Below are 17,289 nucleotides of genomic sequence, written 5' to 3' on the forward strand. Positions count from 1 at the left end.
GATATGTCAGTCATTGTATAGTACAGTGTACAGACTTTATTCATCTTTACTTGTCTTCATTTTATTTAATGATTCAGTGGCCCGAGAAAGTACTTGGACACTTAAGCTACACATAAATTGAATTAATTTTATTGCATTAGATAACAAAATATCAAATTAAGTTGTTTATTTTAAAGAAAACAAATAGAAGCACAGTTTCCTATTAAAATGTTTTAGATGATCGCAATTTCTGTTTCATGCCAACTCTTTTTTGTGCCCTCTCTATGCAACTTCCATCAACCATACTTGTTTTAACTTTCCAACTGGTTTAATATTTATATTCATGATTTACAAGCCCAAGCGTAATCACACACTAGCGAGACAAGGAACATGTCTTATATGGGAGGAAGTGAAATTGGCCTCTGGGTAATTTCCCTGAAGCATGCAAATCTCACAACACTATTATCTGGGAGGTTTATGGTTGTTATTGGTTCCTTCACAGGTGACCTTCAGCAGCATTTGCAGATCATGTTCACCCTGCTGCGCCCAGAGGACACCATCCGCCTGGTAACTACCATCATCCATACCAAATTAATCAAACCACATACATCAGAATGCTGATCGTCTCTGATTCTGTCTCTATCACAGGCTGTCCGGTTAGAGAGCGCCTACACCCTGCGTACACGGTACATGGTGATCGTCTCCACCAATGGTAGACAGGACACAGAAGAAAATGTGGTGCTGGGAATGGACTTTAGCAATTCAGACCGGTCAGTATAATGCAGACACACTGATAAGTTTATTTTGCATTTGTTAATGTTGAAGGTGGTGCTTATAATATGTGATGATGCGTTTCCTGTAGCACTTGCACAGTTGGGCTGGTTTTACCCTTGTGGAGCGATACACTTATACACTTGGATGGAGACGGGTGAGGCATAACATGCATGCACAAACCAGTTCTGCATTTTTTTTAAACAAAACTTTTACAGAGTATTCAGACTGAAAGTGATGTTTTCCTCTCATTAGTGGCTTCAGTGTGTCCACCGTTAGCCGAGTCCATGTCTTCAAACCAGTCTCAGTGCAGGCCATGTGGTGAGTGTCTATAAAGACAGCTTTTTCGCACTTTCATACTTTATTTATGTAAGGTTAATGCATTTTCTCTCTCGCACATACTCTTAGGTCAGCCTTGCAGTCTCTGCATAAGGTTTGCGAGGTGGCCCGATGTCATAACTACTACCCCGGCAGTCTCTTCCTGACCTGGGTCAGTTACTATCAGAGCCGTGTGTCCTCCGACCAGCACTGCATCAACGAGTGGAACGCCATGCGAGACGTGCAGTCCTACCGTGCAGACTCACCCGTGCTGTTCAGCGATGTGTGAGTAATGTTTTCAAAATTGATAATAGAAAACAGTCATTCTAAATTTAAAACATCAGAAAATCTTAATGCCCCAAACCTTTGATTGACAGTATATGGTTTTGTGGAAATAAGTTTCAGAGCCCTTCCGAATCAAGGGTATTGTAATTGTGCTTTCTATATTTAGGGCCAAGTTGATGTTGTTTATCATACTCGAGTCCTTCTATAGTCAATAGGTGTGAATAGCAGTGTTTGGGTTGTAAATCAATCCTTTTTTGGGGGGGGAAATAGAAACTGTGCATGCACACTCGCAAAGTTCAATCATATAGGGCAAGTTTGCATCAGAGTAAGACAAGGAGACATGGCGTTCCCTGAATAGATTGACGTGTTATTGCCAAATCGATGAGATGACCTCTAACTTCTTCGATGCACAGCGATGGTGTAATCCATGTTGTTGCTTGGACTGCAGGGGGGAATTTCCCCTCAGTTGGAGGCATACACATGTGCATGTGTTTATAACATACACAACTTCAGCCTCTTGCTTTTTATAGCTCCACGCTGAGATAGTGATTTACAGTCGGAAAAATGGGCGAGATGGATAGGTAGCCTGGTGGATGGATGGAAACAGGTGGCTTGAAGGAGTGAAAATTGTATCTCTAGTACTTTGGACACTGTGACCCTAAAAGAGGACAATGAGGTTGCGCCATAGAGATAGTGTTTTCCTCGAGAGTTGAGCGGTATTTAGTGAAGCGGATCTGTTCTTTTTAGACATCCTGTGAAATGGTGCCCTGAATTAGGTTAACTGAGAGAGCTAAGGTATTGTCTTTGTCTCCATAGCTTAAGATTTAGTATGGTCACTTTGCATAGGAACATAATGGGATTATAATAACACAGACTGTCACTTTCTTATTTTTTAAGTTTTAATAAAAGGTAAATAAAAGCTGGCATGTGTAACTTTCCTGCATAGGGGCTTTTCAACCCTCGGAGTGCCCTTGTGAACACAGCCACCATCTGAGGGTGTTGACCTACATTGCATAGTAGTGTTTTTAAGGTTACTGGTAGTGATTAAGATCACAGTGCAGTCTCCTGGTAGCCAATCAGTGCCTTGTTTTGGTATCAGTGTAGAGACATTTGTCCCGTGGTAAACCCAACACAAGAGGCCTAGGGATGACGCACATTTACCATTAATATTTGCACATACTGCAACTGAGCTGGGATTTGATTTCAAATTGTTTGTTTAATTTAAACAAAGGCTTTGTTCTGAAGTCTCTGGTTTTTGTAGCTCTACTTGAACAATACCACACAGATATACAAAGAATCATACGAGGTGAGGCACGCCTCACATTGAGACCAAACTGGATGATTTATGATTCTGGGTTTCATGCATGCAGGCCAACTGAGAGAGAACGCACAGAGAGACTGATTAAGACCCGTTTGAGAGAGATCATGATGCAGAAGGACCTGGAGAACGTTACTTCAAAAGAGGTACAAACATCCATTGTGCATAATAGTATGCAATCTGGTTACCTTCCGTAAAACCCACCATAATCTGAATGTCTTAAATAATACCAGCAGATCTTGAGGTTCATTTCAAAAATTGGTAACAGAGGTATTAGATAATAACTCTTTTTCTTCAGATTCGGACGGAGCTAGAGATGCAAATGGTTTGCAACCTGCGCGAGTTCAAGGAGTTCATTGATAATGAGATGATTGTCATCCTGGGCCAGATGGACAGCCCCACCGAGATCTTCGACCATGTCTATCTGGTTGGTCTCCTACCCAATTGTCTATACCTCTCAATGAAAAGGACTAATCTCCTACGGACATTAGTGCAGGGGTGTTCAATATTGCTACTGAAGGGCCACTGTCCTGCAGAGTTTAGCTATAACCTCAATTAAACAGCCGACCAGCTAATCAAGGTCTTCATGCCGACTTTCAAACTTACATGCAGGTGTCTTGGAGCTAATCTCTGCAGGATGTTGGCCCTCTAGGAGCAGGTTTGGACTCACCTGCTTCAGGAGCATCAACCATAAGGTTTAATTTCTGTTTATGTTTCCAGGGTTCAGAGTGGAATGCTTCTAACCTTGAGGAGCTCCAGAACAGTGGGTAAGTTACACTGTTATTCCAGGCCACTGTTTTTAAACAAATACATCCGCTCAGCTGTATGCATTCATTGTTAATTTTACCACCCCACTTCCTCAGAGTTCGCTACATCCTGAATGTGACACGAGAGATTGATAATTTCTTCCCCGGGTTTTTCGAGTATCACAACATCCGAGTGTATGACGAGGAGGCCACAAATCTCTTGGAGTATTGGAATGACACCTTTAAGTTTATTTCCAAGGCCAAGTAAGTAGAAAAACTGGCTTCTGAAGTTCTGGTTCTTCGATGGTGTTTCACCAAAGTTTTGCGATCCAGGAAAGCTGGGGTGAAGTGTCTGGTACACTGTAAGATGGGAGTGAGTCGTTCTGCCTCCACCGTGATCGCATACGCTATGAAGGAGTACGGCTGGGACCTCGAGAAAGCCTTTGACCATGTGAAGGAACGGCGCTCTGTCACCAAACCAAACCCATCCTTCATGAAGCAGCTGGAAGAGTACCAGGGTATCCTGCTAGCCAGGTATGGGCCATACACACAGATCTTAAAGTCAGATGCTTATTCATATATCCTTTAATCCAACACACCCTTACCTTTTAAATAAAGAGCCAAAGAATAGACTTACTGATACACATTGACCTCCTGTATTTTGACTCAATGGCATTGAGTTTCGTCACCATTGTGATCTAATGCATGTGCATTGTGCTGGTCTCTCCACATTTCTTTTGTTGTGCAGCTTTTGCTGTCATACTTGCTTTCGTGTTTGTATTCCCATTCACACACCCAGAGCTAATTGTATGTTTAAAATATCAGTCACCACCCTCACTTATTCACCTGACATTTAATGTTTCCACCACATTGATGAAAAACGCTTGTCTGACACTCTTGTCTTTCTTTCTCTCTTGCTTGCTCATTCCTCCAGCAAACAGAGGCATAACAAGCTGTGGCGTTCCCACTCAGATAGTGATCTGTCGGAGGGTCACGAGCCGCTGTGCAAGGCACCTTGCTCGCTGGACCGCTCAGACCCACATAACAACAACGGTCCTCCTTCCATCCAGCAGATGCTAGGCATTGCTGTGCTGGAGTCCCTTACCAATCCACAGCCAACACAGATATCCACAGGCAACACCCATATCAAATCGGGTGAGCTGCCACATGAGGGCCCCTTCCTCCTGCCTCGCCCCAGACAACGAGCAGCTACAGTGGTGCCTGAGAAGAATATGGCAAAGAACTCTTGTAAGAACCTTGCGGTGAGCGAGCCAGTTGCTCGTCGCCACCCTCCTCCCTCTCTACACATTTTCGCTCATCCTCTTTCGCCAGAAGAGAGAGAGGGCAATACAACTCCAGACCTCGGCGCCCAGTCGTCTAACCAAGTGCCTGAGCCAAAAACAGATACTGTTGAGTTGTCCCCTGACACTTCTGATCAAAATGACTCTTATCAAGTGTCACAAAGCTTAGAACTTTGTCTGGAAAGGGCTGTCAGTAAAGATGAAGGGAATCTGCCTTCTCCAAGCACACCCGAGGCTGACAGCCCCTCAGGAGCCCCTTTGATTCCTGAGCTGGACTCCAGTGATGATAACAACAACCACAACGCTGCAGATCTGGTAGCAGCAGACGGCTCTGTGTATGCCGGCGCATCCCGCCTTAGCACAGATAGCATTGACTTCTTAAGTGCCAGAGAGAAGTTCCTCTGCCTGTCCCAGGACAGTCACCCTCGCTCATTTTCCGAAACTCTGCAGCCACCTCAATCCAGATGCACCCCTCCCATGGATGCTCCCAGTGAGGAAAAGATTGAGGTAAGAGTTTGCGCACACTTCAAAGATCATTGCACTTCCTGATTTATCATTCTGAAATATAAATGATAAAACATGAATGGAATGACTCTTTTTATTTATTGATCTAAAAGTAAAGACACAGGAAGTATATGGAAGTGATACCAGTACAACACTGCCTCTTGCTGGTGTAAACTGAAAAATGTCCATTACGCTGAAACTTCATAAGATTATGAATATGAAAGGAAGATCTTTTTGGACTTTTTTTGTGATAATTTTCTGTCAATTTTAGAGGTTGACGGCTACAGTCCCCATTCTGGAAAAAAAACACACAGCAATTCTGCCTTACAATTTTGTGAGCCATGGGAGTTAGTTGAGGGTGCTTAAATGACATGAACGGAATGAAAATAATTTTAATTTTTTGGCTGAACTATTCCTTTTATGTGGTAACATTTATGTTAATGTGGTAAGCTCTAATGATAAGAGTATTTTCTCTTTTCTCATCCCTAGTGCCATGCCCACTCAGAGACCAATAGCGATGCAGTGCCCCACCCCCTTCACCATGAAAACAATGTGTATGTGCGTCATATAGTTACTGAACTGGAATCCATATCACACACCTGCAGTCCACCACTGGAACTTAACTCACCTCAAACTGCAACACTGGAGGAGGTGGATGGGCAAATTTCTTCAGTTCCTCACTCTCCCTCTGACAGGCCCTTAGGATCTGTGCGCCGGGCTACCGAGCAGTTGGAGCTTATACTACGTCAGGGTCAAGAGGTTCCTCGCTCTCCTCTTTCTTCCCCATGTTTGGACTGTTCTGAGCTGCAATCTTTCTCCGGTAAGCCAGAGGCCACTGTGGCCCCAACCTGCACTGGGACCCAAAAGACTATAGACGGAAAAGGAGGCAACACCAAACTGCTTGATGATGAGGACTCTGGTATAATCCCTGATCCTTCCTTCTCACTGTATCTTGAAGGGAGTGTTTCAGTGGAGGCTGACCAGATCACTTTGAACCCCACTCTTGAGCCCAGCTCTGGTTCATCCTCTGTGTTGTGGCTAGAAGGCGTGACCGAGCTGGAGACGGATGTAGACGACCTGTTGAGGCCCCAATTTCGGCTAGCACACAGCAGTGAGGACTTGCAGAAGATCCAGGAGACTCTCCGAGAGCTCCAGGCGTTCTTATACGAGGCTGGAGGACTGGGGGCCTGCAATGAACAAGTTGAGGAGAACCAGCTGCTCAAGGGCCAGTGGAACTCATTAGATGGGGAGCAACGCTTGGAGCCCAAAGCACCTGTGATGTGGCAGAGAGCCATGGAAATTGAGGCCCGCATCAGACAGGCCGGTCTAACCCCTCCCTCACTCATGAAACGCTCTGCCTCACTTGCTAAACTTGACCGGCTAGAGCTCTCTACTAACGACTTGAGTGACTGGGACTTCCATCCGGCCAACCCAGGGTTTCATCAACCCTCTTCTTCCTCTTTATCCACCTTTCACTCCTTGCCACTGACCCACAGCCATGATGATGCCCATAAGAAGCAGCGTGTTCTACCTCAGAGCCCTTCCACCCCTGATTCCACTGTCCATTTGATAGAGGTGGGCAGGATTGAAGGCTCCGCCCACCTCTCACCCCCATGTTTGCAGAAAATGCAAGTGGTAGGAGCCAGTCCCCCTGAACACTCCCCCGTCCAGCCCACCAATTCCGTGTCCACACGACAACAACATGTAAAGACTTATCCCATTCGCCGTTTCCGCAAAGCGTCGGACAACAAAAAGACAGTCACTGTTTTGTACAACACCATGTGACCATTACTGAACTTTCACTTGCTGCTTTTATCGGCGTGAAACTGCAACCAATTCAAGTTTTGTTCAGTGAATTCTAAACTAAATTTGTACGCTAAAGGTGTATGCTACTGTAGGTGCGAATGAGAGCGTGAGTGTGTGTGTCAGTTTTGTGTTCAGAATCTTTCAGGTAGCAACTCAAACAAGAGGGTTGTTTCTTAAAACATGCACTTTACTCTCTTGTTTTTCTTTTTTACGGTTTTATTTTATTTTTTTAGATAGCATTTTATTTGAGTATTTTTGCACTGGCTTGTTCGGTAGAGTTGACTGTATGTCTGACAGCATGTGGAGTCATGATTCTGTTTGAAATCAAGGAAAACTTGATCAACTTTTTTATCCTGTGCTTTAGCTGTGACTTATAAAATAAAACTGCACTATTTTAATTATTTTTGTCAAGTCATTTATTCTGTAGATGGGTCAATAAGTGACCTGGTCAATGAGTTTTTAGGATTGGCATATTTTTGTAATTTTAGAGGTGATGATTATTATTATTATTAATAATAAAATATTAATAATTTGATAGTAGTTTATTTTATTGTTTATCATCATCTGAAGTGGGATGGAGAACTGTATTAGCCTGCTCTCTTTCAGTGCAATTTGCTGTCTGAACCACAGCGCCACAGTGTGGCAAAGAGCTGTACTGCAATACGATGTAATGCATTGTGTGTTGTGGTGGTTGGAATTGTTGCATGTGCACTAGCATTATTTTAACATTCAGCATTTTCTTGTTTGTAATTTACCAAAACCAAGCAAGTTAAGGGACACTAGTAATGATGTCCTGCATTTAACAAACTTAATTTTACAGAAAGTTCAGTTAAAACATGCAACATCTCTTAGTGGCCATGTTTGTTTTTTTTGCATTGATAATGAGCACACCCTTGATGCATATTAGAGAACAGAAGCTCCACCAGAGTCCATTTTTAGCTCTGTCTGGGATCAGGGGTATTATATTTAAAATATTCTCGTCATAGTACCTGCTCCGACTGACTCTGATTAATATTATTCATTAAGGTTGACTCATCACTTAGCTAAAGCTTCCTCTAGACTGCTGATTCATTCTGGCAATAGCATCGATGCTTAAAACACTCAACCACTATAATCCCAAAATAATCGTGGGAATGAAGGTCTTTGAAGCCTTTGGCAAATGATACGAAGCAAATTTAAATTATTTTTGAACCTGCTGTTGATAAGATTTCACCTGTAATTTTTAGAAGGAACGATACATATTAGGCAGGCCTAGATGATGAATACAGCACAATACAAACTTCAAAATTTTGTGACGCATTAATTCCCAACCCTTCAAAATTCAAGTTAATTTAGATGTCTTACCCTTTATTCGGAATGCCTTTAAGTTACAAATGTGAACAATATATTTCAGTCACATACAGACACAACAGCAGCACTCCACACAAACCACAGCATCAACCAAATTCAAATGAAAAATGTTAAATATAAATAATGTTATTATGTTATACTAAAACATTGAGTCATATCAAGCATTTCTGAGCCCAAGCATTCACAAGTCACACAATCATAAGATCAATCCTACGTGTTTATTAGCTGTCTCTAGACAGTGCCATCAGATCCGCTTCCTTTGAAAACTGATGGTTAATCCCTTGTGTTTTTACATTGAAGCTTTTCAGAAGTGGATATGGCCATGTTTCCTAATTTGTTTTGCAGAATTACCTGATACATCAAACCCTGAGGGCACGTCAATCAGGGCCAGAATAAATCTGACTAAGGAGACAGATCTATTTAAAGATTCTCCAATAAAACTTTCCCCTTCGTCTGCGCTCAGGGCATTATCTCTGTGAGTGATTCCTCCTTTCATGTTTTATTCCAGAACTGGCACCCCTTATAAAAGCACAATTATATTTCTGATTAGCTACCGCAGGTGTTCCAGTCATGAGACAATGAGCTCTGATGGGAATGTTGAAGGAAGCACTGAATGGAGGCCGGGAAAGAAACGGTGTTGTCGAGTGATTGAACAGACGGATGAATGCATGTCGTGAAAATTACACTGATTAAAGTAACCAAGAGTTGATTTGAAAGATCAACTTAGCACCATTGGAAGTAGAACAATGAACAAGTAATGTCTTTTTTTTCTGAAAAGTGCATTTAGGACACGTGATGAATATTGCAATGAGCATTTGATTCAGATTCAAAGGAATCACTTAGTCATTATTGACATTTACCTGAAAATGGCTTGTTTTTTCTACTGTCAGTTGTGCCATTACAATAATTTCTCTAGTGTTTGGATTATCAATCAGGCTAATGATTAAAAATCATGCCGTTAATAGTGCACAAAGGGTGGGTGCCAACCTGCTGTCATCATAACGCAGGGTTTGACGTTCCCTTTAGGGCGCTTGCACACTACAGAAAGTATGGCGGAGGATTTTATGGGTATGATTGCACAAGATTCATTTTGAGGGTGTGGAAAGAACTGGATTTAGGCCTGTTCACACCAAGACCAATGTGTGAACATTTGGTGTGATAAACATTTTAATTTGAATGACCAAAAATAACATTTTCAAGCCACAAATGTAAAAATTGTTCTAACCTCTTTTCCATTGCACTGCAAAGACAACCAAGATTCAAGCTTTTGGTCATGTGCCCAGAACTGCTGCTGTTACATAAAACTATGATTTAGTGGCCCTCGCAAACAGTAAGTGAGAGTAAATAGCACAAGAATCCCAAACCAGCTCTCTTTTCTCTCTACTCTTGGGCTAAGAGGTGTTTGATAAACACTACACCAAATACCAAAATCTAAACTTCTCTTTGAAAACATACTGATACGATCCTTTATTCTCTGTAACAAGCAGACGTCGGAAACAGAAACTTCTGTACTGTACTGGGGTGTTTTTGCTTTTCCACCTACAGTGAATTGCGTGCCGAACTGTGATGCTGGTGTGAACAGGTCTTTAGTTTGAAGTCAAATGGGAATACATCAAATTAGATTTCCGAAATCATAACTGGACCCGCCTGTCTGAGATTCTCAAAGTACAGCAGGTTAACGTACCGACATTAGAGTATATGCAGCAAAAGTTTTTTTTTTAAGTGTTAGTAAGCAACTTTTGCTAATAATGGAGTGTCAATTTCGCAAACATTTGCGTTTTTCTTCATACATCCTTGTGAATGCAGCATTCCCATCAAATTGAGGTGGATTTTCAGCATTAACTCTTGTGTGTTAGTGCCCTCCCACATTCTATCAGGAGACATCATGATCCTCAATCCAAGTGCAGTGAATTGTGTGTATTAACAACCTAAACTAAAGTTCTTTAAATCCATAATGTGAAATTGAAAAAAGTGACTGTTTCCCCCAAGAATTCACACCTACTGGTGAATATGCAGGAACTCTGGGTGAGTGCTTGGATGATGGCTTTAAGAAACAACAGTAAGATACACAGCGCGGACTGTATCAGTCAAAATTGCACATTCACACGTTAGGAGACCAGACTGGTGCAGATCAGTCAGTGGATTGCCATGAGTTTAGTAGTTTGTGTTTGTAAACTTGCAGAGTGAAGACAGAGGTTTCTCGCTGATTCTGAATGACTCAAGGGAGAATTCCAGTTCTTTGGAAGAAGAGAGTGGGGCGTTTGGGGGTGGCCAATCACAGTTCACGATGGTTACAGATCCCCAGGTATGCTCTGCCACCCCTCGCTTCCCAATGGCCCGGTCACTTTTCCATGAGTGACAGCTGTATGATACGCTGCAGTTCCTCTTCCTCTCGTCTTCGACGTAGCTCCGCCTCTTCCTGCTCACGGGCCGACAGCGCCATGGCTATACGGAGCTGCTCATCGTAGCTGCGCGGTGGCTTATTGGTCGGTGTGCTGCGAGGGCTCTCCACGGGGCTGGGTTTGTGCTGTGGGGTTCTGGGTAATGGAGAAGAAAAGAAGTGACTGAGATTTCTGCTAACAGAACATTGTTTTTTTGAAAACACTAAAATCAGCACTTTAAGTGTGATAAAATATATGTGTATTAATACATGCGTCATCTCTCCAGCCATGTAGGAATGGAAAGATGTTCATACTATATTAATAACCTTTTATTCACTTTCACATTTCATTTTAAACACGACATTCGTTATACATTTTTTGCCTCTGTATCTTGAATTTGTATAATTTTAAAAGTCTCTTCTGCTCACCAAGCTGCATTTATTTCATAAAGAAAAACAGTAATATTGTGAAATATCAGTACAACTTAAAATATCTGTTTTCTATTATTTTTAAATGCAATTTAAGCTGAATTTTTAGCAGTCATTCCTACACTCTTTCAGAAATCATTATAATATGCAATTATATATTATTCATATCATGTATTATTATAATCAATGTTGAAAATAGTTGTGCTGCTTAAAAGTTTAGGGAAAAAGTATTTTCTTTTCCAGGATTTTTGGATAACTAGAAAGTTCAAAAGAACAGCATTTACTTGAAATAAAAATGTTTTGTAACATTATAAAAGTCTTCAACTTTTTAACTGACCGTAATAGTGTGAAGTGACTGTTTCAGATTCATGTCGGCCTCTTAACCTGCTTTAAAACTCTGTGAGGAGCAAACGGAGGTGAGGAGAGAGAGATGAAAACCCTAGTGAATTTCTAGGAGCTTCACTGAGGCTGTATTGACAGTCATGCCTGTGTCAATAGCTCCAGTAAATGTGATGAGAGTGTGACGCTGTCCCTGTCTATTGTGTGTGAGATGTGACTACAGGAGACAGTAGAAGCAGAATACTGACTGCAGACCTTTCATGTCGGCTGGGGTCACAGGACAGAGAGTGTGTTCCTGGCTTACTGTTGGTCAAAGCCTCCCAGATCGTCACCTATGAGTGAAATAGTGTAAAAAGGTTTACAGAGTCTTACACCACGTCCTAATCAGACAACAAGACACATTAAAGCAACAAGCTCTCTCTTTCTGATAATGACATTGTCTGTTCCCTTTCAGTCGCTCACGTTCGACGTAACGTCGTCGTGACGACATAATTGGGATCGCCTTGAGAGACCAATCTACTTCGAGAGTATTAAAACGAGCCAATACACAGGCATGCAATAATTGCATCAGCTGCTCTGCTTGCAGCGCGAGCATAACAAGCAGCAGGTGCATCGCATATTGTCTTTCGCTTTGGAGCCGAGCGGTTCTACTGTTCCTGCACTACAATCTTCTGACAGTGTTAAATTTCAAAAGAAGAAAACGAGTCTGCTCTTCAGGAGAACGCCTCTTCAAAACTGATGTTGGTGTTACAGCACAGATAGCGCTGGCTGCGATCTCACAGCGAGCCGTTCACGTCGAGCAGCCGGCTGACGTGTCGTTTGGTGCTCTAGATGCGCGGTCGAGACTAAATTGCCTCAAACGAGGTGGAGTCCCCTCGCCTATGCCCCGATCTAGTTCTTCTTCTGGTGCTCCAGAAAAGGGCTACTTCTGCTTATAGCCAGGGTGACCGGAGGATTATAGTGAGGGCTTCCCCGCCCGGTAACCAATCTGCGTGAGCCCCTCACTCCTCTATCGTATCGCAAACATGTTGAGACTGTGTTTGTGGGTGGTTATATTCTCTTTTGAGAACGTGACCACGTCAGCACGTTATTCGTGTTGCCTTTTTCATTAAGGTTAAGCGATTAGCGTGCTGTGTGCCGTCGAGTTGAAGGCCACATTCACTGTCTCGCATGCCTGGCAGCTTCTGGATGGGATGCTGGTCATTCTCATGATGGACCTATCATTTCATTTGCGGCTCCAGGGGAGGATTAGATGTCGATCGTTGCTTCAGAGAGAGGGTCGTTACGCTCTGGAAATGAAGATGATGCTGAGCTCCCTCTAATGCTGTGCATGCTCATGCTGAATCAGATTCAGACTTGACAGCCATGCTTTCCCGGGTTACACTGGGGGCGCAGTGCGACGCGTAATCGCCTTGCCCCGCCCCCGTGTCTTCCCCGATGTGTGTGAAAAACTTTTTGCAGTAACTTATGCTACTGCCGACCGCCTCTTCCCTGCATGTGAACAGCCACCCTGAAAAAAAAAAAAAAGTTTTGGCCTTGTGGAAGGCCAAAACAGTCATAATGCATGAGGTAGTTCTGAGTTGCGGTTGAGCTACGCCTGCTGACTGACCGTGTTTAAAGTCACAGCGCTGGCCCTCGGCCAGATGATGTCCACCTTAGTGGCCCAGAAGCGCCCCCTGCCTAAACCTTGCAGAGGTGTGAGACATCGCCAAAGTTCGCTTTCTCAATGCTCCCATCTTACGAGGTGGCCTTTCGGCAGCACTGTTGGAGACTATGCCCAGCGGTTCTCCGCAATTCAAAAGCAGGCTGAGGTAAACCAAAAACTTGGTCAAAACAAAGAGTCTCTGGTGAGCTGCCCCTCAGTCTGTTTGTCGCCAAGGGAGTCAGTCCCCTGCGAGAAAAAAGAAAAAGAGCCCTGAGACGGGCGACCCAGTGGCAGCTGCTCTTTCCCCGGAGGAGGGCCTGGTGGAGAACTTTGGTTGAATCATTCTGTTACGCCACTGGCGTCTCAGTCAGCGGTACCAAATTCTCAGCAAAAGCAGCTTCTCTATTTCTGGGTCCCAAGAGAGCGAGGTTGGCAGTGTGCGACACTATGCCTTGCCACCCTCACCCTCTTGCGTCGCCAGCGGTAGCCTGATGTGCTCGAGGCCACGCCTATGCCGTCTCACTCATCTCCTACCGATTGGTGGAGTCAGGTTAGTGTTGCACACTTGGACCCCACTTCGGGCCACTATGCCGTCCGAGTCGAGTCACTGCATTCCGCTGCGCTGCCCCACCTCGGGTACGTCTGTCGTGCCGTTGGTCGCACGGTGTCTGGGGGCCTGACTAGGGTTTCCCAGCCCGTCTCGCTGGCTCATCCGTACCATCAGACTCGGCTATGCGATTCAGTTAGGGGGTCCTTCAGCCTGGGGTCCTTCAGCCTTCACCAGGCAGAGATTGCAGTCCTACTGGCGAAGAACGCAATCGGGCCGGTCCCTCCAGCCGATATGAAGACCGGCTTCTTAGCCCATACTTCATTGTACCCAATAAAAGCGGTGGGTTACGACCTATCTTGGACCTGCGTGTCCTGAACCGGTCCCTTCACAGGCTGCTGTTCAAGATGCTTACGCAGAAACACATTTTCAAATGCATCCGTCCCCAAGATTGGTTTGCAGCGATCTCTTTCAGATCCTTTACTTTCAAATCGAGTACTTTCATGTCTCGATTCTCCCTCAACACAGACTGTTTCTTTGCTTTGTGTTCGAGGGACGGGCATATCAGTACAAGTCTTACCCTTCGGGCTGGCCCTGTTGCCCCGTGTCTTCATGAAAGTCGCGGAGGCGGCCATTGCTTCCATGTGTGAGCGTGGTGTGAGCATTTTTAATTACCTTGACGACTGGCTTATTTTCGCCTAGTCAAAAGAGCAGTTGTGCTAACACAGGGACATGGTGCTCAGACACCTCAGCCACCTAGGGCTTCAGAGCAACTGGGAAAAGAGCAAACTCACCCCCGGGCAGAGGATCTCTTTTCTCGGTATAGAGTTGGACTCGATCCACATGACAGCGCACCTCACAGAGGCCCACGTCCAGTCAGTGTTAAACTGCGTGCGCACACTCAGATGCAGAACAGCGGCACCACTGAAACTGTTTTAGAGGCTCCTGGGGCATATGGTATCTGCAGCCATGGTAACGCCGCTCGGATTGCTTCATATGAGGCAGCCCCAACACTGGTTCCACGATCGAGTCCCGAGGTGGGCATGGCAGAGCGACTCGTGCCGGATCCAAGTAACCCCGCACTGTCGCCAAACTCTCAGCTTGTGTTTGGACCCTTCGTTCTTGCAGGCAGGTGTTCCCCTAGAACAAGTATCCAGGCACTTTGTGGTCACCACGGATGCCTCTGCCACCGGCTCGGGGGCCACATACAACGGGCATGCACCTTCAGGTCTGTGGACGGGGCCTCAACTGCATTGGCACATCAACTGCCTCGAGTTGTTAGCAGTACATCTTGCACTGGGCCGCTTCCAAACGGCACTACTAGGCAAGCATGTACTGGTCCGTACGGACAGCACTGCGAACGTTGCGTACATCACCTGTCAGGGTGGTCTACGCTCCCGCCGCATGTCACAACTCGCCCGCCATCTCCTCCTTTGGAGTCAGAAGCATCTGAGGTCGCTTCGTGCCATTTTTATTCCGGGCCTGCTCAACCGTGCAGCCGACGAGTTCTCACGGCAGCAGGTGCTACCGGGAGAATGGCGACTCCATCCCAAGGTGGTCCAGCTGTTTTTCAGGCGCTTCAGGACCGCACAGGTAGATCTGTTGCCACCCCGGACACGTCTCACTGCCCGTTGTTCTATTCCCTGACCTAGGGGACCCTCGTCACGGATGCTCTGGCACACGCAGATGGCCCCCGGGCCTACGCAAGTATGCGTTTCCCCCAGTGAGCCTTCTTGCACAGATGTTGTGCAAGGTCAGGGAGGACGAACAGCAGGTCTTGTTAGTTGCGCCATATTGGCCCAACCGGACCTGGTTCCTGGTTCCTTGAGGAGGTTCCTAGAGGGGGGTGAGGAGACTAAATCCTCCTCGCCCGCTCCTTATACCCTCTTGTGATTTGTCTCTGGTCCTTTTGGCAATTCAGAGACCATCCTTTGAGCCTTTGCCGTCAGTGGAGTTAAAAATTCTGTCCTGTAAAACAGTACTCCTGGTGGCATTGGCCTACATTAAGAGGGTAGGGGACTTGCATGCATGCATCGGTCGACGAATCGTACCTAGAATTCGGCACGGCTAACTCTCACGTGATCCTGAGACCCCGGCCCGGATACGTGCCCAAGGTTCCCACCACTCCCTTCCGGGACCAGGTGGTGAACCTGCAAGCGCTGCCTTCGGAGGAGGCAGACCCAGCCCTGGTATTTCTCTGTCCCGTCCGCACTCTGCGCCTGTACGTGGACAGAACGCAAAGTCTCAGGACCTCAGATGGATGCTATCACCTTGACTTACGAAGCCCAAGGCATGCCTTGCCTGTCGGCCTGAGAGCCCACTCCACTAGGGGTGTCACTTCTTCTTGGGCGCTGGCACACGGTGCCTCGCTGACAGATATCTGTAGAGCTGTGGGCTGGGCGACACCTAACACGTTGACTAGGTTTTATAGCCTACGCGTTGAGCCGGTTTCTTCCTGTGTGCTCGCTTCAACCAGCCGGTAACACAGAAGTTCTCGCTCTAGTGTCGGCTTGCTGCGCCACTCCCCTCCACATGGAGCGGATATGTGCGCTTCTCTGCTCCAGTCGAGTTACCCACTCAGGCGAACCCTGTAGAGTTCCTCCGCACCCTTTCGGTAGTCAGACGTTGCGGAGCGTCCGACCTCAGGCCTAGTGCTCGTATGCTTGTGTAACTTGTGCTAGGCTGAGTTCCATATGTGGTGATCCCTGTGGCGATCCCATATGCATATTTTTCCACGATCAGCTCCCTGCGGTGAGCCCGTGTCTTTCCCTCGGCAGATTTCACTCTGCCGTCACTGTCTGGTGTAGCCCCCCCCCTTTTTCATGCTACCTGAGTAGCTAAATATATACATTTTTGGTGAACTCATTTGCATTATAAGGGCTTTACATACTCAACAAAATCTGTCTCCACATAGCTGTATATTAAACATCAAATATTCTCAGAATGACTGACTGCAGTATTTTTGGATCCGGTAAGGACAGAAAAATTATTTGACGCCATGTTGTTTCATGGTTGGTTATGACATGGTGTAAAAGGGTATATTTCTCTATGTTGCGGCCACCTATGTGCATCTGTTAACATGCAAGTGTGTGATTGCATCTCAGACCTGGTCATATTCTGATCCAGCCTCAATCAGGCTCTGCTGGATGGCATAATGTAGCAGATCATCCTCTTCTTCTCTAATGTTTTCCCTCTGGTTTCCTCCTAAAACGCTGTAGCCCCGCGGAGCCTCAAAAACACAAGATGGGATCTCTCCTCCACGACACGAGTCTGATTTATACACAAACACAAATTAATGAAGACCGGTGCAGAATATTGTAGGGACGAGGGACGTGAGAGAACGGCGCGAGGCCGGTGGTGCGTTTGCTAATGAGCAACACCTGTGAAGCACACCGGTCTCGCATCTCTCAAGTCCCTCGGCCGTCCTGTTCGCCACAAATCGTTTCAGCCCTAATCGGTACTACAGGCTGCACTATAAGGAATGCAATCATTAAACATTCATCCAATCAATTAGTCTCTGGCCATTAAAAATGGCAAATGTTTTGTCTGAACACGGTATTATTTTCTAACA

At 45.4% G+C, this 17,289-nt stretch overlaps 2 protein-coding genes across 7 annotated transcripts in view; one reads left to right on the forward strand and one right to left on the reverse strand.

Moving 5' to 3' along the window:
• ssh2a (slingshot protein phosphatase 2a) overlaps nucleotides 1-7,426 on the forward strand; it is a 46,599-nt gene extending 39,173 nt beyond the window's left edge. For all 3 annotated transcript variants that reach the window (XM_077208256.1, XM_077208255.1, XM_077208254.1), the window contains 12 exons: nucleotides 482-546; nucleotides 628-749; nucleotides 842-907; nucleotides 1,006-1,071; nucleotides 1,159-1,353; nucleotides 2,724-2,817; nucleotides 2,970-3,098; nucleotides 3,392-3,438; nucleotides 3,535-3,681; nucleotides 3,751-3,951; nucleotides 4,352-5,225; nucleotides 5,712-7,426. In XM_077208256.1, coding sequence (XP_077064371.1) covers nucleotides 508-546; nucleotides 628-749; nucleotides 842-907; nucleotides 1,006-1,071; nucleotides 1,159-1,353; nucleotides 2,724-2,817; nucleotides 2,970-3,098; nucleotides 3,392-3,438; nucleotides 3,535-3,681; nucleotides 3,751-3,951; nucleotides 4,352-5,225; nucleotides 5,712-7,007 — 3,276 coding nt within the window. In that variant the 5' untranslated portion in view covers nucleotides 482-507 and the 3' untranslated portion in view covers nucleotides 7,008-7,426. The remainder of the gene's footprint in view (nucleotides 1-481; nucleotides 547-627; nucleotides 750-841; nucleotides 908-1,005; nucleotides 1,072-1,158; nucleotides 1,354-2,723; nucleotides 2,818-2,969; nucleotides 3,099-3,391; nucleotides 3,439-3,534; nucleotides 3,682-3,750; nucleotides 3,952-4,351; nucleotides 5,226-5,711) is intronic.
• Nucleotides 7,427-8,348: 922 nt separating this feature from the next.
• Nucleotides 8,349-17,289, reverse strand: part of ankrd13b (ankyrin repeat domain 13B) — a 53,256-nt gene continuing 44,315 nt past the window's right edge. For 2 of the 4 annotated variants that reach the window (XM_077208263.1, XM_077208266.1), the window contains exons 13-15: nucleotides 16,825-16,988; nucleotides 11,782-11,858; nucleotides 8,349-10,915 (exon numbers count right to left, since the gene is read on the reverse strand). In XM_077208263.1, the coding sequence (XP_077064378.1) occupies nucleotides 10,720-10,915; nucleotides 11,782-11,858; nucleotides 16,825-16,988 (437 nt within the window). In that variant the 3' untranslated portion in view covers nucleotides 8,349-10,719. Of the gene's footprint in view, nucleotides 10,916-11,524; nucleotides 11,585-11,774; nucleotides 11,859-16,824; nucleotides 16,989-17,289 lie in introns of all 4 variants that reach the window. The other 2 variants (XM_077208265.1, XM_077208264.1) reach the window with 2 other exon arrangements.

The sequence above is a fragment of the Siphateles boraxobius genome, unplaced genomic scaffold, assembly GCF_051911475.1.
Source record: "Siphateles boraxobius isolate OS27281-9 unplaced genomic scaffold, OSU_SipBor_1 6, whole genome shotgun sequence".
NCBI classification, from domain to species: Eukaryota; Metazoa; Chordata; class Actinopteri; order Cypriniformes; family Leuciscidae; genus Siphateles; species Siphateles boraxobius.